Source organism: Rhodamnia argentea, chromosome 3, assembly GCF_020921035.1.
Source record: "Rhodamnia argentea isolate NSW1041297 chromosome 3, ASM2092103v1, whole genome shotgun sequence".
NCBI lineage: Eukaryota > Viridiplantae > Streptophyta > Magnoliopsida > Myrtales > Myrtaceae > Rhodamnia > Rhodamnia argentea.
Window position 1 is genome coordinate 31,091,235 of NC_063152.1, and position 22,698 is coordinate 31,113,932.

At 41.6% G+C, this 22,698-nt stretch overlaps 2 protein-coding genes and 1 pseudogene across 3 annotated transcripts; 1 reads left to right on the forward strand and 2 right to left on the reverse strand.

The window, feature by feature from the left end:
- Positions 1 to 3,482: 3,482 nt before the first annotated feature.
- Positions 3,483 to 4,686, forward strand: LOC125314261 (annotated as a pseudogene).
- Positions 4,687 to 6,269: 1,583 nt separating this feature from the next.
- Positions 6,270 to 10,734, reverse strand: LOC115746435 (adenine phosphoribosyltransferase 4-like). The gene is made up of 6 exons (XM_030682194.2): positions 10,471 to 10,734; positions 10,018 to 10,128; positions 8,046 to 8,138; positions 7,156 to 7,305; positions 6,869 to 6,927; positions 6,270 to 6,728 (listed from the first exon to the last, which is right to left on the reverse strand). The coding sequence occupies exons 1-6, from the start codon at positions 10,550 to 10,552 to the stop codon at positions 6,675 to 6,677; spliced, it is 549 nt and encodes a 182-aa protein (XP_030538054.1). The 5' UTR covers positions 10,553 to 10,734; the 3' UTR covers positions 6,270 to 6,674.
- A 6,367-nt stretch (positions 10,735 to 17,101) lies between these two features.
- On the reverse strand, positions 17,102 to 21,698 carry LOC115746434. 2 transcript variants are annotated; one of them, XM_030682192.2, is made up of 6 exons: positions 21,438 to 21,698; positions 21,235 to 21,334; positions 20,048 to 20,255; positions 19,593 to 19,736; positions 18,852 to 19,347; positions 17,102 to 18,726 (listed from the first exon to the last, which is right to left on the reverse strand). In XM_030682192.2, the coding sequence occupies exons 3-6, from the start codon at positions 20,156 to 20,158 to the stop codon at positions 17,429 to 17,431; spliced, it is 2,049 nt and encodes a 682-aa protein (XP_030538052.1). In that variant the 5' UTR covers positions 20,159 to 20,255; positions 21,235 to 21,334; positions 21,438 to 21,698; the 3' UTR covers positions 17,102 to 17,428. The 2 variants fall into 2 exon arrangements, with proteins under 2 accessions (XP_030538052.1, XP_030538051.1); XM_030682191.2 differs by lacking the exon at positions 21,235 to 21,334.
- Positions 21,699 to 22,698: the final 1,000 nt, after the last annotated feature.

The following is a 22,698-nucleotide window of genomic DNA, read 5'->3' on the forward strand; positions in this document are numbered from 1 at the left end:
TTAAACAAATAGACAAAGAGAGGAAGAAGCATGTTGAGTAGAGGAAAATCTCTCAAAGTGTTGTCGTTTTAGTAGTTCAAATTTCAGTGCTTTGTTTTGATGTCTTCGCCTGCCACTTCTCATTCTCTTTCTATTCTTCTATTCCCATCTGTCCCACTTCAAACTTCCATGTGAGATTCCTACCCTCTTAATGATTCTTTTATTTTATCCCCCCACTTGGGATTTTTTTTTAAATATATTTGTGGAAAAATTCCCCCTCCTTGATTACCAAACTACCCTTAATTTTGTTTGGGCAGACGGTTGGCACAGCTCAAATATTAACGAGGCTGTGTTAATGGGAGATCTAATGTTGTTGTGGGTTTTTACTATGATTTCACAGTCAAACCCAAAACAAATTTCAATGAAAGGAAGATGCTTTGTTTTTTTTTTTTTAATGCCATCTTGCTAATCGACTTAGCAGTATCAACGAGTGGGGAACTTGACATTGAATCCATAGTCTTTATATGGACGAGAGGAAAAAAACGAACTAAAATCTTAGCTAAAGGGTGAGCGTGGCGAAATTTTTAATGCTCCCTCGACGTGTAAACAAGCCGATACATGAAACGCATAGATCGATATGGACAGCCGAAAGAGACCGATATCTTTCCTGAAATTGACATTTTCTTGTAAATGACATATAGATTTCCAAGATGGCCACATCATAGATTCACTTTAGTGGTTGCATAGATTCTGTCAATTCGTTTCAAAGGAAAGATCATGCCGTCCAATGTCACGCGTTAGCTTAGTATAGAACCAAGAAACCGAACTTTGCCAAAAGTCGTGAGGGAGGTTTTCTCATGATTGTAGCTTCGGTTATTGCAATGAGCACGTCAAGTCACGCACCAGAACGTCCACCAGAAATAAAATAAGATAAAATAAAAACAAGTGACTTTGCATTTGGTGCTTACCTACCGGATGTTACCTTGCGGTTAGTGAAGAAATTAATGTCAACGTCAATGGGATAGCAACCATCAACAGACAAGTGTATTAAAGCAAAATGAATATGATTATCTACTTAGACCCCGTTTGTTCTATGAAAAATGTTACATTTTTTTTAAATTGTTTTATAGAAAGTCATTTTCTAGGAGAATGATAATAGGTTCTAGTGTATGACTGAAATCTGAAAAAGAATCGGAATTTTTTTTCGCCGTTTGGAAAGGAACACAAACACTAATCGCGAGCTAATAACTTACACACAGCCAGCCGGGGAGCTAGGCGGGGACTCTCGCATCAATGGACATGGGCGCCGGGACCAAGGCACGAGCATGGACCCAAGCACGAGCACCGAACATTGGCTTCTGTGGACCCGCACTATGATGTGGGGGATCCGAGCGCAGGCCCTACGTCCCAAGCTAGGCTTCGATGGACGCGGGCTCACCCTTTGTGGACTCGGGCTCAAGAGCCGATTACTTCGACAAGGGCACCAAGGTCTTAGGTCTATCAACGCCCGACCTCTATGGATCTAGGCTCGGGCACTAGGGACCCGAGCTCGAAGTGGAGGACTTGGGCACGGGCACAGAGGTCCCGGGGTCTCGAGGTCCTAATCCAGGCCTAGATGGACTTGGGCACAGGCACTAGGGTCCCGGGCCTCAGGCTTAAGGATGGGGGATCCTGGCATAGGCACGTAGAGCTTTGGTCCGACCTCGATGGACCCAAGCATGAACACTAAGGTCTTAGGGCTATGCCTTGTTGGACCCAGGCTCTAGCAAGAGGGATCCGGCATGAGTATGAGGCTCACACACCGGGTCCCGAGCTTGGCCTCGATGGACTTAGGGTGGGGCATGTACATCGGGGATCGGACACCGCCTTTGTGGACTTGGGCCTGGGCAAGGAGGATCTTGTGCTCGGCTTTTGTGGACCCGGGCACCAGCAACAAGATTGTGGGACCAGCCTTAATAGACTCGAGCCTTGGTGCCTTGGACCGGCGAATTAGTGTTAGGGTTCCCGTGTCCAAATAAAGAGTTTCCAGTTCAATCACCAATATCTAGTTATATTTTGTAAAAAAAAAATCGATTAATTTAAGAGGAAATCCTTTTCTTGAATTTAAGCGCATGTTTTCTATTGACTAGGAAAGGATTTTCCGTTTCATTTTCCTAAGCCATCCAAATACAAATATATATATATAGGAGTATATATAACTAGAGATGTAGGAATGACTTCGTAACAAGTAATTTCTTTTGGATGATTATCTTAGACACATCATAAAAATAAATCGTAACTCCACGTGAAAGACTTGGTCATTGGCCATACATCACTTTTCGGCAAATGAATTCCACCGATGGGGAGCTCAAGACTTGATTGTGGCGTTTTTTCACATCTTAGATCCTTAATTGTCGAATGGTCGACACCTTAAACCTTGTTTATGATATTTATCCACGTAAAAAAATGCACGGTTTATGCTTATAGCATAGTCGATTTTCAGTGTAGCTTCAACAAAGTCAATCCCGGTTGGTTTGATTGGACCACCGGATTCAAAGCAAAAGCAATAAAGTGTTTGGTTTTTTACTCTTTTTTTGCCTTTGAGAGATACTATGATGAGCAAGTTTCCTTTTACTAAAGGAGAAGTATGTGAAAACATGTCATGTTCAATGTTTTCTAGTAATGTATTACGAGCTAATTTTTATCATAATAACGTAGAGATGTGAGATTCTTTTATCATTTTTGACGTGATATTGCGGAGAAAAAATAACTTATATCAATTATGTCTATTTATCGTTATACTTAAACCCCAAAATAATGCGTGCTTGACGTCCGATTAATGTCTATTTTCCGAAAGTATCATTATCGATTTCACTGATATATTTTTACCATTTAAGAAGAAACGCGCCAAGTAGAATCAAATAAAGCGAACTGGTATAATACAATTAGGGATTTCTCTACGACAATTTCATATATCCGATAAATTTGATAATTCTGTTGATTTTCTTGTATCTTTCAAGATCTGCGTGTATTTTGATCGACGTATTATCTTAGATTCCAATCTAATGAAACCTCTAGCTCATTATCAACACATCAAAATATGCAAAAATTACTCAAATTAGTTTTCCGCATATTTCTTAACCTAGAGAAATCCTTAATTATGTCCGAGGAAAACAATTCATAATCACAACCAATCCCACAAAATTGAATTGAATGCGGTGGGAATGAAGCCACCCTCTATCAACGTCGACTCGATATCTTCCCACAGGCAATGCCAAAAAAACCACTCATGAATTTCTGTTTCCTTAAGCTAAATGGAATTTGTTCTCTTCTCTCAACACATAAGACAAAAGTAAAAACAAAAAAAATAGAAAAACAGGTACGGTCGACGACATTACAAGTAAATATTTAAGGCCAAAAATACAAAACGACAGGGAACGGTAGCGACAGCGCAAGGGCAACCCCGTCATTTCACGGAAGCCGAGTAGAACATCACTTTTATCGTCGCGCCACGACCCGACGCTTTCCCATTCCCCACACAGTCTCTCTCGTAAAGTCGCTAAATTTGAGAGCTCAGACCTACCAAATCGGCGACAACGCCACCTGCTAGAGAGAAAGAGAGAGAAAGTTTCGATCTTTAGTGGTGGAGGAGGAAAGATCCGGTTTCAAGGTCCGTCGTCAATGGCGGGCGGGTGGGTCAAGTCGCTGCACTGCAAATCCAAAGCGTTGGACGACGTTCATCACGGCCAGTACCAGAAACGCTTGCTCTCTTCTTCTTCTTCGTCGTCTTCTGCTTCTTCTTCTTCGTTGTACTCTTCCAGTTGCAGAAAGAGCGCCCAGACCATCAAAGACGTCATCGACATCGCCAAGCAACAGCGACCCAAGAAGCCCAGACCCGTGTCCAAGCCCGAGCCCGCACCATCCAAGCAGCCCCCGCCGGCGTCGAAGCTTCCGCAGAAGACGAAGGTGGAACCGTGCCCGAACGCGACGCCTCGGGCCCGGATAAGCGCCTCGGCGAGGCCCGCCCGAGCTCCGGAGCCCGTGTACCCGGCGCTCACCGAGCTGCCGGAGGGCCACCCGTCCCGCAATGTGGTGGAGATCATCTTCCACACGAGCTGGGGGCCGAAGCCGTTCGCCGGCCGGATCGACGTGATCCTGAAGGTGCAGAACGGGCAGAGGACCGCGGCCCGGTTCGAGGAGTACCGGGAGCTGGTGAAGTCGCGGGCCGGGTCGGGCGGCCCCCGGGACGAGGACGCTCGGTGCGCCGCGGACGGGAACGAGGTGATGCGGTTCCGCTGCATGGGCCCCACGGCCCGCGAGGGCGCCCCCTGGGACTGCGGCGGGGCGGCGTGGGGGTCGGGGGCGGGGGCGGCGGCAAGGGGGCGGCGATCTGCACGTTCGACGGCAGCGGGCGCGCCCACGAGAGCGCGGGGGGAGGGAGAGGGAGGAGGGCGATGCTGGTGTGCCGGGTCATAGCGGGCCGGGCCTCGAAGAAACTCGGCCTGGACCCGTTCCTGGACGGCGGGGCCACGTACGACTCGGCCAGCGGGGACGACGGCGAGTTGCTAGTGTTCGATCCTCGGGCCGTGTTGCCCTGTTTCCTCATCATCTATAGGTTGTAAAAATTATTATTTTCAGACCAATTTTTCGCCAAGTCAAATTAATTTTCTCTTGCATTCTATTTTCTTCTCCTATTATTTTCCAGGGAAGTTCTCAATTTTCTGTTCCTATTTCCTTTTTCTTTTTTTGGTTGAATGGATTGGATCTTATAGGATTGAAAGTTGAAGGACGAATTAGGTTCGATGAGTATGAAGCAAAGTGCAAACTTCCCAGGCCTTGTCTCAATGATCCCACTCTTACTGCTTCACCTCACATCACCAACGTAACCTCGTATACTTACTTAGGTCCTCTAAATGTCTATGGTATCTGGTCATGTTACGTTTCGTAAGACTGCTTGATTTTCAAAAATAACCGAGCGAATTTTCCCTAGAAGTCGAAATCGATTCTCCATTCATTGAAACCTGGAACCTACCCGTCACAGATTCCGGGGTCGATCAAGGTCTACTCGGGTTCCATCTGCATTCTTAATTGAAAGATTGTAATGGATCATCACCTCTAATGACCACCAATTGCTGTTACAATCTACTGATCACAACGTATATTTAGACACACCGAGAATATAAAACATTAACAAAACAAAAGTCTCAATCATGGATATCACAAGAAATGAAAGCAACATTGCGCAAAAAAACTGAACAAGAAAAGCACAAAGACTTACTTCAGTTTTCAGCCGGATTCTCGATTTTTGTAATATGAAACATACCATATATATCCTAGAACTAAAATCAGATCGGTTTCACCCTGGAACCATGCTCGCTCCTAGACTCAACCCCGGCTTTTCTTTTGGCGTTTGCCATTTCCTATGCACGATAAATTGACCGGCGACCAATACGTTTGAGTCCTAATTCTACACTTGACCCGCGATGAGCGCACATACGAGAATAGAAGAGAATCTGTCAGCGCTCTCCCCCCGCAACATTTCGCCGCCTGCCTACTTTTTACGTTATTTTACGCAGGTGGTGTTGCTTTAAATACTTTTTTTGCCCATTCTGCACTCGCGATGAAGATAACACTGTATGAAAAATCTTTCAACTTTCAGTGGCATCATACTTTTTCATGAAAGATTAATTTGTGGAGGAGGAGGAGGAGGATAATGTTTTGTATTCCCTGCATGTGAAGCAAGTGATGGCCAGGCCATGTCTCTTTCGAAGGGGAATTGAAGATTGATGAGACTCTCGTAGATAGAAGCGTCTTTAATGGAAGACGTGTAGTCGAACGTCGAACACTTTTAACGGTGGGTTCGTACTCTATGAAAGGAAGAAAACGTAACTCAAGGGTAAACCTTCACAGGTCCTAATCAAGCGGATACAAAGGACGGCATCTTAGGCCTCGAGACCTGATCATGAGCTTGGCGGTCCGACGGACCCGCCCATCGACCTTGCAGGTTTGGATGATGACTGAGGGCCGGTTAGCTGGATGGTCTGGGCACGTCTTCTCCTTCTCAAGACAGGCTCGAGCATTTCTATAAAAAAAAAATTCGATCTTTCAGTTCGCGAACCAACCGAGGTACAGGTTTTTAGGCCTGCCTAGGATCGACAAACCGGTACTGTGATATCGCATTAGCCCATTTTTCGGAGTTAATCCGATTTTGCCTGCTCAACTCATGTTACAAATCGGGATGATCATCTTGCATTAGCACGTTGCAGCTGCTACTGACCCAGAAAAAGAAACTATCAAATGCCAAGTAACAGTTGATTGCAGAATTTCAGAGATATAAATTGATACCACACAAGTTTACGAGCCGACAAAGGTTGGAGATGAGATTCAGCAACGCTGCGGTTCATGAATAAGAAGATCCGCATCAATAGAACCAGGGATGATGGATTTAGGTTAATACAGTTTTTTCTCCTGAGAAACAGTAGCTAAAAGTACCCACGGACCAGACAAGCTCTTCGATACAACATTCCAGGATCTTGCCAGGTAAAATTACCGATGCTGGTCCGACCGAATCACCAAGGCCGATCGAAATTCAGCAATGGTCGGAAGAGAGCAAAGGCGAGATTGGAGTCCCGATGAGAAGTGACCAATAGCCAATACAGTTCTAATGCACGTCTAAGAAGGCTTCGCTAAGGACAGCACAACATGCGCTGCTAGAATCAATGGGACTCCACAAGCACGTATAAAGGCTTTCCCTTCAACCTCTCCCTACCCTGAGAAAATCAGAACTCATCAGAAAATGCGACCCAGCGATGAAAAAACTGTATGAAAACTGGAAGCAGTACATACTGTTTGATCAACCAACAGATTGATAATTGAAAAAGGTACGAAGGTCTAATAGGGATATGCGCACCTTTAAGTCTGGCAATTCAATCACGCAAGCGCACTCGACAACTTCGGCTCCAACGCATTCTGAGGAACATTATCCACGAGATATTAGATAGCTTGCCCTTACAACTAAAAATATATTCCACATCAAACTGACATTATTGCACTAAGAAGTTACTTCAACCATCCAAAAGACATAATCGAATCATTTCAGTAAAAGAAATTTCAGTCGAAGACACTTTTTACTTCTCTTGCCCAAATTCACAGACCTTTCCCCACAAGTAATGGAGCACATTAATGAGAAATATATACCAAGTAAATTCATGGCTGCACAAAGGGTACCACCGGTAGCAATTAAATCATCAACCACCAAAGCTCGTTCCTGAGGTTGCACTGCCCCGACGTGCATTTGCAAGCAATCTTTTCCATACTCCAGAACGTAATCTTCAGAGATGACCTCGCCTGACATTAGAAAAATCTTTATCACAACTACTGGCAACACGGTTGGATATGCATAATATGTTCATTCTCGGCATTAAGCAATTTCAACTCCAAGATGGTATCGGATTTGCGGTGTTTATACAGCTTAAGAATGTTCAATGGCATGCAGGATGACAAATTCATTCTGTTCTTAGATCTTGTCAATGCCAGAGAGCAAGGAGCAGCAACCTTTACAGAGCTAAATGTGTACTTTGATAGATACTGAGAACAATGTAGCCTCAACGTAAGTCCAGGAGCCCAAAGGAGCTTGGGATGCTCATGGTAGAACAATAACATGACAGTCAATTAAGAGCAGATTATACAAAATATTTGCAGCAACGTAAACAGAACGCAGCATAATCATGTGCAGCTGTTGGAATGCTCAAGATGAAACAGTGAAAATAAATAAACTTGAAAATGGGGTAACTAGCAGAAGGTAATAATGTGCATGCTACATGTCTCGATGACCTAAAGACAGCTCCATTTATCATAATTCTAGGCAGACAAAAGAGAATGCCCATCCGCAGCACCGGCTATTGTTTTCGGGTTCAGGGGCAGCCTAATCTAACAAACCTTTCGAATTATACAATATCATGAAATTGTTTGTGAAAAAAGGATTCAGTAATTCTAATGGCTAAAAAGAGATGCAGACGCAACCAATATTGATCATGATAAAAGAACACAGGTAGTTTTACCAAATCATTTTGTCATTAGAAATGTACCTGGCAACTTCCCAGGCTTTCTCAAGGGAACGAATTTCGCTCCTATCGCTAAGGCAATAGGAGGGCCGAATATGAAACCTCGAGCTTCTATTCCTAGAAAAAAAAAAAAGGAGAGAAAGATCAGTCTCATGTCATTGAACAAAGAGGAAACCACATAACTTAGCTCTATTGATTAGAAACTTGTCAAAATGGTCTAAAATATTCTCTGTTATAACACAATTAAGTCTTCTTTATCCTTAGCTGCGGAGGAACGACGATACCACCGACCGGAGTGAAATTAATCAGATTGATCAGTGATGAACAGTGCAATGTCATCACAGAATGAACTACATAAATAGGGTTTTCAAAATTTTCGCATCCTCATATCCAGCATCAAGCATCATCCCACGTGTCACTTTGCAAATATCAGATCTATGGGGCATATAGTCAGATTACACGATCCTTTTCCTGTGAAGCGGTGAGCTGCAACTTATCCATTTGAGAGCATCTGTTGGTGCTGAAGAGAGAAGATTCCAAAAACTTGCATTGATTCTATTAAATTCATCACACAGACAAATGACAGCAAATGCCTCAGAACACAGACACAAGAAGAAAGAAGGCCTTCCATGGTTCTATAATGGAACAAATGCTGGTGAAGGGTGCAGTCAAAGAAAGAAAGAGTGAGCCGACATCCCAATTACAAGGGTCAGGTGAGATGAATAAGGTAAACTCTGCGTGTTTCGTGATAACTTGTAACGTCTTCTACCAAGATTAGCTGATGTCTTTAGAAACAAGACCCTTAAAAGCACAAGCTGGTAAAAAAAAACACACTGAATCTGACCCCATAGAAAACAGGCTAACATGAATGGACAAGAAGGAGCATAAGCAGCCAAAAGAATCCAAGATTATCTATCACCAATCTTTACATAACCATACAAAGGCTCACTTGAGAGTACAAATAAGCACATGGGTAGAGAAATGAGCAACTGGTCTCGTCTGGTCTGGTTGTTAGCATCTGCAAGCAATACGGACCAACAACAAAAGCATTTTCTAATCCTGAAACCACAAAAAGAACGTTTTATCTTTCTTTCTTTCTTTTTTCAGAGACCCTCATACACAATCACAATCGCAGTATCATGCGAGTTATATGTCAATACCACATGAATTATTATGCAGAACCCGATTTCAGCAGCTGCTCATTGTGATTGCAACAGAGTCAAGGTGAGAAATTTTCATGGAGGACAGGCACAAGCTAGAGCTCACATCAGCCATGGTCCACTTTCTAAGTAAGTGGGCGTACATCGTTATCAGACGTCTGCCCAAAATCGGATCCAACCATGTACCAACAACAACAGCAATGTTAGAGAGATGTTAGAGAGAGAGAGAAGATAAGCGGCTCCATAAAAACTTCTAAGCAGCAATTGATGGCACACCGCACTAGCAACCGCACATGGTCAAGCAACAAATCACCATAAAAAGCCAAATTTGAATGGGGAAAAAATAAGGTGGGGGAAGAAAACAAAAAACACCAGGAGGGAGATAGTCGCTTATCCAATCCAATGCATGTCAAGGGGAAAACAAAAATCTCGAAAAAAAAAGAAAAGAAAAAGAAAATTTAAGTCGTGAGAAATGATTAAACAAAGAAAGGTGTCGATTTTCGATTCGCATTTTACTACTTGGAATATTGCTTGTTGAGAGCGACTGTCCATGAAGCAAAACTAAGAGAGCTTTCAGAAACTGAGTTGAAGTTCGTACTTTGAAAGTGGAACTCCTTTTTCCCAAGAGCTTTCGGGCTCGAGGGAATTCGTTGACTCGACCCTTCGCTGATAATGTCCGAGTCTCGGCTCATGAACTTGCAATTAACTCACGGAAATAACACATTCTAATTTGGAAAAAAAAAAACGAGGTTCTTTTCCAATAAAGATCGTCTTTTTCTCCATTTTTTTACCTGCAACAACAGAAAAGATCGTCTTTTTCTCCATTTTTTTTTTACCTGCAACAACAGAAATGTTTCTGTCCTTGTAGCGCTCGACGAACAAGTCGACGGTGTCCTTGAAGGCCTTGGGATCCAGTAACAGGGTAGTGATGTCTTGGAACATTATTCCTGAGACAAACAAGCGTGTTTGTGATTACTAGAGGGTGACAACCAAAAAAGGAAGGAAGAAAGAGGAAAACAGACGCCATTTGTAGATCACTGAGAAAAACAGAGGAAGAACGAAAGAAGAAAAAGATGCAGGAAAGATGGGACTTGGATGGAGAGGACATGTGTGGATGCATATTGCATTGGGCTTCTTCCTGACAAGGAAGAGCCAACAAAAAGAAAAAGAAAAACCCAACTTGGCTTGAGCCCTCTAAAGCAAAAGTAGACGAACTTCAGAAGCTCGGACCCAGCCAAAAAAAAAAATGGGGGATTTGCAGAGAGAAGAAGCGGGATGGAGAGAAGAACCTGGTTTGGGAAAGTCAGGGACGACGCGGATTTTGGACTTGATGCCATACATGCGAGGGTCCTCGTCTTTGTCCGCAGACATTTGTCACTGAAAAAGAAAAATGCAAGCTTGGAAAGAGGCGTGAGAGAGAGAGAGAGAGAGAGAGAAGGAGGTGAAATTTGAAAAATGAGGAGGATCGAAGTTGCTGCTGATATATAGGGACGAGGGAGAAGCAATGGGAGCAATGCATTCGCAACGTGTAAAAATTTACTCTTTCGGAGATGGGATAGACCTGGTCATGAATTTGACGGAATTCGTGCCGCCAAGCAAGAAATTCAGGAGTAAAAATCCTATCCACCTACATAAATAATTCCTTTCTCGAGCTCGGACCCGCTAACATAGACCCACTTAGATTCACCATATTACAAATCAACAAACAAATCTAGATTGGAACTTTAAGGTTCGATATTCGACTCGACTCGTCTAAGCATGCTCATTGATCAAGCATACTACCGGGTAATACTATGAAGTAATGATATGCGCGCGGCTCGAACCGTGTTGTAGGACCTATTAGTACTTTAAAATTTACTTTCACCATTCAAGTACGAAGTGGCTTATTTTTAGAATCTGAAGTAGGTTCCATTTTCGTCTTTCATATTGTTTTAAGTGCAGACTTTGCTTCTCCTTCTTTTTCATGCTATTAATGCTCTTTCTAAGCTAGTTAAGTGAGTTTAAGCTCGTGAAATTACGAAACAACAAAAGAATGAAGAGCAAACGAATAAGAGAAGAATAAGCGGTTTGGTCGGTCCTCAATGGAACCACACCGCCAAAACGGTTTGGGGTCCGACTAATATGGTTTGGCATGATTTCACTTTCCTCCGAGTCGTATCTTTTCGAAACCTAAATGAAGTTAGATTAAAAGGGCTTTTCGAAATACGAATAGTGTTTTAGGAGTGCATTAGGTAATATTGTGAAGGATTTTGCCATTTTATTTTATTAAAAAAAAAAACTCAAACCGATTGAAGGCTCGGGCCATCAATGGGTGGCCAATGAGCCAAATCTAGCACTGGCGGCCTCGCCCAAGGTCGCACAACCTCGGGAGGCGGTTGCCCGAGGTCGCACGACCACCGACAACCCCCGGTGACCCTCGCTCGAGGTTTTGCAACCCCATGCGCACTCACCGGAGGTCGTGCAACCTCGAACGAGGGTCGTAAATCTGGCCAAAAATGGCTCGCCGACTCCTTGAGCCCTTCACCGACGACATTGCGTAAGGTGAGGGCAAAGTTGGAAGAAAAAAAAAATATTTTTCACGTTCTGGAAATGCTAAAGCTCAAAACTAGTCCAGACCTACCTTTGGTTAAGGGATTTTAATGGACTTTGGTAGTATAATGTATTTTCTCAAATCTCCCTCGAAAGAATTTGTCAAATGGCTTGACTTTTGCTTAAAGTCCTTTAGAGGCTCAAAGGCCTTTGGCAAAGTGGTTAGTGCGTTTGGTTTAGTATTTTGAAAGTCTCATGGGCCCCAAAGCATCTTGAGAAAATTTGGCAACAACATTAAGATTTTAGCATCTTCGGAATGTTAAAAACCCCAATTAATGAAAATTAGTAAGTTCCCTATTTTGCTCTCAAAATAAAACTAAAACTCCAATTTTGCCCATGTTAAACATTAAAACCCTAGATCTATTGTTCATTTTCTTAACAAGGGCGATTGGCGAGAGCCGACAAGGCCAATTCTAGCCAGTGAACCGCCGACGAAAGGCTGGCAGGGGGTGGTGACGTCAATTGACACTAGATCTGGCTCTCCGACGGCCTCGGCCCTTCGTCAGAAGATTTGATTTTTTTAATTCATAGCCAAAGCCCTCGGTACCTTTATTTTTTTGGGGCTAAATACTACTTAAATCAAAGTTACTTTACAATGGATTTTCTATTTAACGCAATTTGCATTGCCCCAAAGCCTCTTAGGCTAAAGGCATTTGCATTTTTTCAAGGCTCATTTCCAAAATCGAACCAACCGCAGACTTCCACAGGCGGGTCAATCCCTACTTGAAAGACTTTTATGAAGTCGTTGTTAATTATTCTAAAAGTCTGACGTATCATATACGAATAGAATAGATAAGCACGAGTGAGACACGCAACACAGGCTTACGGGACGGGCATAATAAACACATCTATAATCGCAAATTCAGACCAAAAAAGTACATCGTAATTATGTCATTTACCAAAAGGATAAGCTATGTTTTACAATGGAAATGGCTAATATATAGACTGCAAATTTTAACAAAACCAAGGAAATTAAAAATTCGACCAGGAAAATAAACAAAAAAGATAAAATAAATAAAATCGGAATGTAAGTTAAAATTACCTAATATAAAACTAAATATGACCCTACGACATGAGAATGTAATTCAAATTTATGGAAAATCCTAAAAATAAGAAAATAGGTCAGATTAGAATCCCAAATGCGAACACCCGCGAGCGTCGACGTTTAAAATGTTAGGTGAATGCATTATTTATTAGGATTTGGATATTATAACATTTATAATCAGTGACTGAACCTTTATATACCTTGATTAGATCGACCAACCCAACAACTTTATCTCAATACAAAAAAGCAATAATCGCCAGAATTTAACTAATTGCAATGGAACATTAATCACGAAAACGAAAATGAAGATTGAAAGAGATGAAGATTGTCAAGTATGCTGTTTTGAGAGGCACAATGGGATTTGTCATAGTCATTTTTTTTTTTGAAAGAAATATTTCATTTATTAATCAGGGTAATAGTCAAGAGGTACATAGAATACTTTCAAGCCCCCAAATAATTGCGGAAAAGGTAAATACCGGAAAGCAAATAACAATGCATATTCTGCAACTAGAAGCGTACTCTCATCGTTCAAGAATAGAGCTGTCATAATAAAATTTCGACTGTCGATTGTCAAATTCGGTGATAAGCATACACCGAGAACTCCCACACTAATTGTAAGCGCTTGCGGTGCGCGTTTAGGTTCGACGTCCTATCACCATTGCCGAGCAATAACACCAACATCAATATGTTAAAAGAGCACAGATCAAATATCTATAAAGAACTCCCATATTTATATCTAGATCTAGTTCGAGAGAGTAAAATTCTTGAATCTAGACCTAAACCTAAATTGGAAGAAGAGAATGGCTCTTAAGTTATATATAGATGGCAACATAGTACATCTGCACCTTGCATATCGATGCACAAATTACCATTCATTTTAGTCCAACCACGGACAAATCCTATTTGATACACACTTTTTTCGGTCTAAGCGCTAAAAAGATTAGTTCTTTAATTTATTTATTAGATTGCTCGGGGTCATAATAGGTTATTTACATATCATAGAAGCATGATTAGACTCCTCAAAGGTGCATCGAGTTATGTCATAAATGGTCCAATCCAAATAAGCACGTTTAACCAGTTATGATCAATTTATTGTAATGCTAATCTAGTGACCCGTCCTCGTCTCGTTCCATATTCCTAAAACATTTTGATATTTGATCCAATATAAGAAAATCCATACCCAAACTAATGGGAGAGCGCGAAGTGCGTGAGCGCAAGATCGAGTAAGGCCGAGAAAGAATGAAGAAAAAGTCATAAAAGTGAGTCGAGTCTAAGTAAATTGTAAATCCATTTAAGATCCACTTAATTATCATATTATGTTTAACCTCATTTATGACCTATTTTGACAGATTTAAATGCGATGTACATAAAAATTCATGCCTACCATGATATGTCGAAAGTGAAGGTCAAGATGTGTCGAAAGTGCCGATAAGGACCGAAGAAATTCGGCCCCAATGGACGCGCCACGTATCGTTCCCATCGAATCGCGGCCGGATTTCCATCTAGCTAGGTTTTGTGGTCCTCCTCATGTCCGTTTGCATCAGCCATTGCTTTCAAGCTTTGATCTTTGTAAGCATCAAATTAGAGAGAAAGGAGGAAAAATGCTATAAAAAAAAATTGATGGGCGTTCGATTGGAGGCTTTCGAAAGAGTCGGCAGGAAAAATCTCATAAAGGGTTTTTGCGTATCGACGAAGATTTTTACCGGGCGTAACATCGAATTCTTAAAGTGATTCAATGGTATCGATGAAGCTTTAGTTTATTAGGTGGAGAGAGCGAGGAATGAATACGACGGGACCTCAGCCGGAGCGGTTGTTGCGTCCTCCGTCGCATCCTCTTGATTCGCATCTCTCTCTTTTCCTTTTGAAAACGAAACAAGGGTTAACGAGAACCATTTGACTAATGGGCCACAACAAGCTATGGAGTTCTTCGACTAGGAAGATTTATTGGAGGGTTAGGTGGATGAAACTCCCACACCACCAACTCTGTTCCGCCTTGGATGGCCAAAATAACAAGGGTTAAATACCACGAAAAATCTCAAACCGGTACACGTATAATAAATTTATCCAAATTATTTTTTTTACCATAAAAAAATCCAAATCGGTACACATGTGACAAACTTATCCCAAACTATTTTTTCGACCATCAAAAACTCCAAACTAGTATATCCGTAATAAATGTACCACAAACTAATTATTTTAACGACAAAAAATGTAAATTGATACGCATGTGATAAATTTACCTTTCGTTGACTTCCGTTAAATTGGATTAATATCATGAAAGCCTCCAAATTGATACATTGGAGGGTAAAAGCCCCAAACGTGTATATTTAGCAATTGTCATATGTCATCAAACTCAGCAATTTGACAATAAAACTTAACGAAAACTAACGGAGGGTAAATTTGTTACTGGTGTACCGGTTTGGGGTAAATTTGTCAAAGGCGTACCAATTTAGTGTTTTTGATGATCAAAAAAATAATTTAGACTAAATATGTTACAAGTGTATCAGTTTGGAATTTTTCGTGATATTAATTCAAATAACAAAAGCAAAAGGAGCCAAAAAAAAAAAAAAAACAAAACAAAACAAAACAAACAAACAGAGAGAGCAGAAACCAAAACAGGGCAGAAATGAGCAGAACCAGTTTAGGGGTGTGAGGTTGGGTTCACGGAGAGTTTCCATAGGGTCAGGACCACAAGGGAGGTTTTCAGGCACTTTTGGTAGGCATCATCAATGAGAATTATCTTGTTCAAGGATTTGGTGATCCAACTGATTGGGACTCTGCTTTTCCATCGAGTCGAATCGGGGGAAGGGGGGTTGTAATTATGTGCATTTAATTTGCGATCCAACCAACATATCAAATTGTCATCTTTCATTTACAAGGTCAGAGAGAGAGAGAGAGAGAGAGATCTTGCAGGATATTATGAAACTGTGCTCTGTTTGTGGGAGACGTTTGGTAACAGAGACAAAAAGTGGTGCTTTGATTAAGATTCGTTTGAGACGATGAATGTGTTGCCACAAAAGGGCAATGAACCTTTTCAGGGATTTCAAGTGGACTCATTGATCGTAGGTAAAGAGATAATGTAGTTCCCTCCCTTACGTAATTTTTTTTTCCCATCTTTTTGGGCTCTCTGTTCAGTTTATTTCTTTTGATTTCGCGTGCAATTACCTTAATTTCGACGGCTCTATCGGAAACACTCTTAGCCAAGGGGTTGGCTTGCGCGATAAAGATCGGTGTCTTTGGTCTTAGCCATCCCAGGTTCGAATTTGGCGTACACGGAGCAGAGACTAGGATTGTTTTGAGGCTTTGATTCTCTCGAGGGAGGTGGACTAGTCGAGACGCGTGCAACCCGATCGGACTGTGCCTAAAGATAAGACCCGATAAAACAAATTGCGGTATGATGCTGATGAAAGAGGATGAGTTGCTGGGCCTACTAACATTGAAGCAAGAGGGGAATAAACTTTGTGGGGGTGTTGTGAGGAGAGAAAGAGAGAGAAGAAACAAAGGGGTCAGTGGTCATGTTTGAGGAAACCTTCCATATAAATCAACGACTCTTGAATCAATCTGAAGTCATCATTTTCAGTCCACTCACTGGACAGTTCATGAGGACCAGAATGATTCATTGTAGAATATGAGGGTAAGTGTATCTCATAACATTTCCCTTTAAAGATTTAGTCCTTGACTCTTGCAGCAACATGAGTAGAATCCAATGACCAACATGTTCAATCACAAGGACAAAAACTTGTGAGGTGGGACAGATCCACATCAAGAGTGAGAGAGAGAGAGATTTCATTGATCTTCACTCTAAAAAGAAAATGGGGGTCCTCCCCCTCTTGCTCATAAGAGTCTTTAAGGTTCTTGATGGATTCAAGGTCACATTCTTGATCTTTCACCTCAATGTGAAAATTTACTGGGTAAATCTAGGTTATGTCGTCAATGTTTTTGTCTGATCAAGAAGAACAGCTAACTTGAACATCGGTTGGCATCCACAAATAATGACCGAATAACCAGATTGCCAATTGCAGGATGATTCATTTTTTGTATCACTAAATCTAGAGAGTTGATCTGATCGAGCATCATAAGCAGCAACAGAAAAACACTTAAAACCGCGATCATCAAGCTGCATAAGAAAAGTGTTCGACAAGCTCCTGTTTATCATTTTGATAAAGTAAACGCACAAGTTTATCTTCACTGATCGCCTAACTGAAACTGCACAAAGAATCAGAATAAAAAGCAAAATCACTAGGAGACGCACATCATCAGATAAACGTGGCCTGGAAGGATTTTCCTAACCTTTATTGTGACAATCATTTGCAAAAACAGAGATCATCTCTGAACATTGAGATTATTCACGGCAAGTGCATAAACTTGACTGTTTTAGAACTTACGTCACAACTGTCCTTCTGCAATGAAGAACCAAGACAGGTTAATAGTAACACTAAAACATTGATGCTTATAGATAGTACTCGTAAATTCCTAGGGGGACTAGATTAACATTCTTTGCATCCAAAAGCTTCTAAAACATAGCCATGGCAAGAGAAAACAATAATTGGTAGTGCCAAGGCACATCACTTGAAGTTATAGGAAGGCAAATAACATCTAAGAAGCAATATTAGTCAACAATATCTTCTTCGTCCTGCATGATAGGATCTCGACCGTCTGCTTCTCAAGGGAGTGCACACCATCTCCCCATCAGCCATGTTGGCTCTTAACTTCCGGTATTCCCTCGATCTAATGACTCCCTCTAGAATGTTAACATCTTCGAGAATCTCATGCCTGGAAAGAGAAGCTAACCCGGGCAATATCTCCTTCTGAAAGTCTTTCAATCTCCTACCCCTTCTCAGCCTAACGCTGAAATCCTTATCCGACGCTTCTGCTATGTCGAATGCCTTTGAGGTAACCGAATAATCCTCTGTACTGTTTTCCTCTAGCATGAGCACGTTCAACTCATAGGAATCAGAAGAAGACGGAGCTTTCGTAGGATTGTCAATATCCTTCTCTACTTCATTAGATCCCACCTGCCTAGAACAGTCTTCAAACCAAGCTGGATCTGTAAGTGAAATTCGGATGAGTGAATTAGCTGCTTCTTGGATCAATTCATCACCTTCAGGTGAATCTTGCCTTCCCGGGCAATTGTTCTCGGGTCCAATGCTTATTCTTTGTGCTGTTTCCTCCTTGTTTGATGAGGTTTCCACAGCTTGACGTGCTATTGATTTTTCTTCTGACATGAAAGAGCTAGATTTTCCAACTCCGTGTCCAGATTGTGCTGTCTTTATGCTACTTGAATCACTATCCATGCTTCTGATCCCACATTGCATCTGCCGATATCCATCTTGACTTGCGTCTTGACAGCTTTTCTCAGATGAAGAAAGCAGAGCGTCTTTTTCATCATCATCAGAATCTTTTGCTCGTGCATTATCCTCCTGCTGCTCCAGGACAAGACTATTTGAAGATTCTGATGTAAGCTCAACATCTTCATTCCTGATAGTACCATTATTAGTGCCAACACGTTCAAAACATCCCGGTAGCCTCCTGGATGAAGCCTCAAGATCCACGGAACTAATCTCAGCAACTGTAATGGCATCATCGCGGTGATTCTTTCCTGTGAGTCCACTAATGGTTTTGCCCTCGGAGTTCAGCATGGCATTATTCAAGCGTCTCTCTCCTTGAAGCATGTTATGCTTTTCATCTGAGCTGCTGATGCCATCTTTCATGACATAGCCAAAAATACAACAACCGTCTGGACCGTCTGGACGAACCTTCCCGGCTAAGGACGTCGAGTGACTGGTGACAGCGGTAGCATCATTTGAGTAACAAGGTGAGCTGTCAACAATAACTGTATTAAGATCAACAACAGGAGGCTTCCTGGGCTGGAGATTGTCGTCTGGAATTTTTGCAATGTACTCTTCCTGAGCTGCGAAGGACATAGCGATGGTAAGGAACACCCTTTAACTGCCCAAGAACTAGGCAAGTGGGAAAAAAAAAACAAAAACAAAAGAGCCAAGGGTACAATACTAGTCATAATGAGCCAACCCTTACCTTCATCCAGAAAGTTGAACCTAGGTTGGCTTTTAGAGTATGTGATCCCATCAGACGGATCACACTTTGCACTCTTCGAGATGCTTTGACCAGATAAAAGAGATAAGTTGAAATAATTTTCATGTGGCAATGGCGTGAGTCTATCATTCTCATTGAACATCCTTCTAACCGGACATTGACGATTTGTAATGCCAGGGGAACAGGAGTAGTTTCTCTTAGCATCCGATATAGTCAAAGTGCCTCCCATCTCCTCACTGCACTCTCCATTGCCCAAGGAAAGCTTCAAATTATTGAGATTGGCAAAATCATCACCACAGGACTGAGGACCATCTTCTGATTCTTTTAAATAATCTCTTAAAATTTGCTTTTCAAAACGGTGCGCATCCCTGCTGTTGGAATACTCAATAGCAGGAAGCTGGCAGTTTATCATCCTCTCCTCGAGATCAAGGTGCCTCTGCTGAAGCTTGTTGCAGGAGGAAGTGCATTCCTCTATAGCCTGGTAGGGCAATATTTATGAAGCCTCCTCAAATTTCATTTGTGAACACGGTCACATTTCTCAGATTAAAGAACAAAAATTGAGCTCAGATACTGATCAGATGTGTCCAAGGTAGTGGCAAAATCATATTTAGCAAACAAGTCGCAAAATTCCACAAGCCTGAGCAAACACGCAGGCAGGGAAAAGCGGAAGCTTGCAGACTGAAATGAAATGTTATTAGCGTATCTTGAAGTTCACAGCATTACCTTTGGAATTTCATGAAAAATTGTAAGTTGGGTTAGATTTGACTGAGTGCTGGCTTTCCAAATATTGCATTTTCCGGGCTCTTTCCAGCTGAGTTCTTGCATTAGCATCTTCTGCATCTTGTATAATCGATGAAGCTCAAGGATCTATGGATAGACAAAAGATGGAAACAGCAGCGATATTGTTGAGAACCCTTGAGTCGGTAAAATGATGGTCAAAATCTTAAAAGGCAATCTGGTTGTTGTCTATTTGGACACAAATGAAAAAAGAAGATGACTGAAACATGTATAGAAGCTGAAAAAGTCATGCCATTACCCCCAAGAACACCCCAATAGTGGAAAAATTTCTCACCAACAGGCAACCGAGATGAAACATCGGCACATAGTCAAATTATGGTAATTCTACAACATAAGACACGCTACCTTACGTGGATACTGAAGAATCTACGCCACCTTACCTGATTCCTGAAGATGAGCTCCTGGTTGAGGATTGTATGTTTCATATATTCTCTATGTGAATCACTGTGCCTCTGCACTAAGTTCACGTTCAAGTCACCTTGTTTCTTCATCTCTTCCACAAATTGACGTACTGAAGTTCAAAAGGTGATCTTATTCCTTATGTTCAATTCAGAGCCTCTCCTCAATAGATTTCTTCTCGGATACACTCTGAAAAGAAATGGTTGAATGATTTATTCATCCAAGCAGACAAAAGGAGAAATTTTACGTGAGCATACATTTTGCCTTTTCTGCTATCAGATACATTGAGGCATTTACAATTAACAGTTCAGTGACAGAGTTCCAACTTTCGTAGCATGAGAGAGCAGAAATTAGACTGGTTTAAGTTTAATTGGTGACCGCTGGTAGTTAGAATAATCTAAAAAACTGAAGTGATTGCAGCCACAGAGGTTGCACAATTATCCTCCAATTAACTAACTCAATTTGTAAAGCGTGCTCAGTGAAGAATTAACTTTCTTTCATTGCTCGAAGCCTCAGAGAGAGAGCATTGTCAGAACAATTCCAGTAACTCCGAGGTTTAGAACAGCCAATAGTGTAAGCCCTCAAGCTCTACTACCGCGTACATGTCGTGTGTATCATTCATGTATACTGCCCAATTGTGAAGCCACTCTAATGTAACACAGAGGAACAAAAAACAGAAAAGTGAAAGCGAACGATCATACCCCACTACTCCAATATCATCCTTCGGTGTCAATTTGATACATTCAGGAGAGGAAGTAAAAGCAACACATCGCTTGACATAGGACCCATAGCGGAACCGCTGAACACTCTTGGTTGTTACCACCTAAATTACCATCCATCACTAAGGCAAAACAAGCATAACATCACAATAACCAGTCCCAACCAAAAGCTTACTGAATTTCTACGTCAGGAACAGTTGACAAACTACCAAAGAAAGCGCCAATCTTCTCTCTTCATATGATCCAACAAAATCATACAAACATCGGATGTATCTCTGTACCTCTCTCTTCGCGTGATGTTCCTCTACTCAGGAGGCTCAGAGAGGACTTGAACAGGGTTAATGAAACATCAGACGCCACCAGAACAATTAATGTTTTCTAGTCATCACATCTACCCAGAGAAAGGAAGGCATTTAATGCAAAACTACGACGGCAAAGAAGAACAATACCCAGAAATCTGGCGACCTCCAACTCTGCATTAAGCTCGTGGGTATGCGAAATAAATAGGGCTGAACATAATATCACCCAAAAAGGAACATTTTTTAGCCTCTGGGTAATGAAATAGGAATCAGACAAGATCAGACAGAGACTGCAGACACAGAACAGAAGAAAGAACAAAAGACTTCTAGAGAGAGAGAGAGAGAGAGAGTACCAAGAACCATTGAAGCTCAAGAAAGGAGGATGCTTTCTTCTTCTTCTTCTCTCTCAGCGGATTTCTCATTCTCTAAGAAAGAAAAACAAATGAAACTGCATGATCCCACCATGAATGAAGCACACGCAACGGAGGGAGATATTATTTGTGGAAATAGATGAGAGAAAGAGAACAACAATAAATATATCTGAGGGTAAAAGAAACAACAGAGAGAGAAAGAATCGGATCTTTGGGGACAGCTGATTGAAAAACTCTCTCTCTCTCTAACGCTTGCGTTGCGTTTAAAGAAGAGTGTAATGGGCAAGAAGGTAACCTCAGCCCAAATCACATCATTCTTTCTCTCTCTCCTTTTTTTTTTTTGGCAGTTTATTTATTTTCTTTCTCAACTTCAGTTCTCGTGAAATAAAATAAAAATTAATAAGCTTTCTGTCTCTTTCACTCGCTCTCCTGATCTTCTCTTCTTTTTTTTGGGTCAGAGCTCTCTTGATCTTCATAGAGTAAGATTCCTCTCTCTCTCTCTCTCTAGCATCAAAGGTTTTCCAAGCTTTTCAAAGACTTGACCAGTCACAGACGGACGTGCTTTTGGTCGGTACAGCGCCTACTGCAAAAAGCGTTTCCTCATTTCTGCTCTTTTCCCCTGTTTTTTGTGCGCTTCCTGACCATTGGAGAGGAAGCTCCCATTCCTTGCTGGATAAATTTCACCAAAGCCTCCCATCAATTGAGATTATATGAATCTTTGACAGTTCGTTTTCTCATGAGAAAAGGGTTGGGCCCATCGTCCCCGAAAGATACCCTTTCCATGAAAATTTAAGACAACGAGTCACGACCGCACGGCGCCCAAGTCGACATATGTAGAACAGGGGAAATTTATCGCGTTTCGATCTAACCGCGAGAGATCTTAAAGACACAATACTTCCTAGAAATCATAGAATCATCTCGAAAGAAGTTCGTCATGTGTATGGTAGCAAACTAGCAATATCTGTTTCCCTGTGATTTTCATAATTAATGAGATACGAGAAGCTTAATTACCAACCATGACAAGAACACATAAAAAAAAACCTAAGTGTTTTCTGTCACAAACCCTTTTCAGCAGCAGAATTATTTGTCAGATGGATGGTAAAGTTGGCTTAAGTAAAACGTGGATCTAGAGATTTTTGTTTAGTTCCATTCATCGGATAGGGCACATGGTAACATATCATATCGAGATTGTTTGCACTTGATGACACGAAAGACCGAAACTTTCTTCGTGCATTCAATCTGG

Bases quoted from the DNA above. Each gene is read 5' to 3' on its own strand.
- LOC115746435 (XM_030682194.2), bottom strand. From the start codon at position 10,552: ATGTCTGCGGACAAAGACGAGGACCCTCGCATGTATGGCATCAAGTCC. The intron at 10,129-10,470 runs GTTCTTCTCTCC...TGTTTGTCTCAG, and splicing joins CCCTGACTTTCCCAAACCAG to GAATAATGTTCCAAGACATC. The intron at 6,729-6,868 runs GTGCGCATATCC...TGATTTTCTCAG, and splicing joins TTGAATTGCCAGACTTAAAG to GGTAGGGAGAGGTTGAAGGG.
- LOC115746434 (XM_030682191.2), bottom strand. From the start codon at position 20,158: ATGAAGAAACAAGGTGACTTGAACGTGAACTTAGTGCAGAGGCACAGT. The intron at 19,737-20,047 runs GTAAGGTGGCGT...GTCTATCCATAG, and splicing joins AGCTCATCTTCAGGAATCAG to ATCCTTGAGCTTCATCGATT. The intron at 18,727-18,851 runs GTAAGGGTTGGC...TGTCCTTCGCAG, and splicing joins GTTCAACTTTCTGGATGAAG to CTCAGGAAGAGTACATTGCA.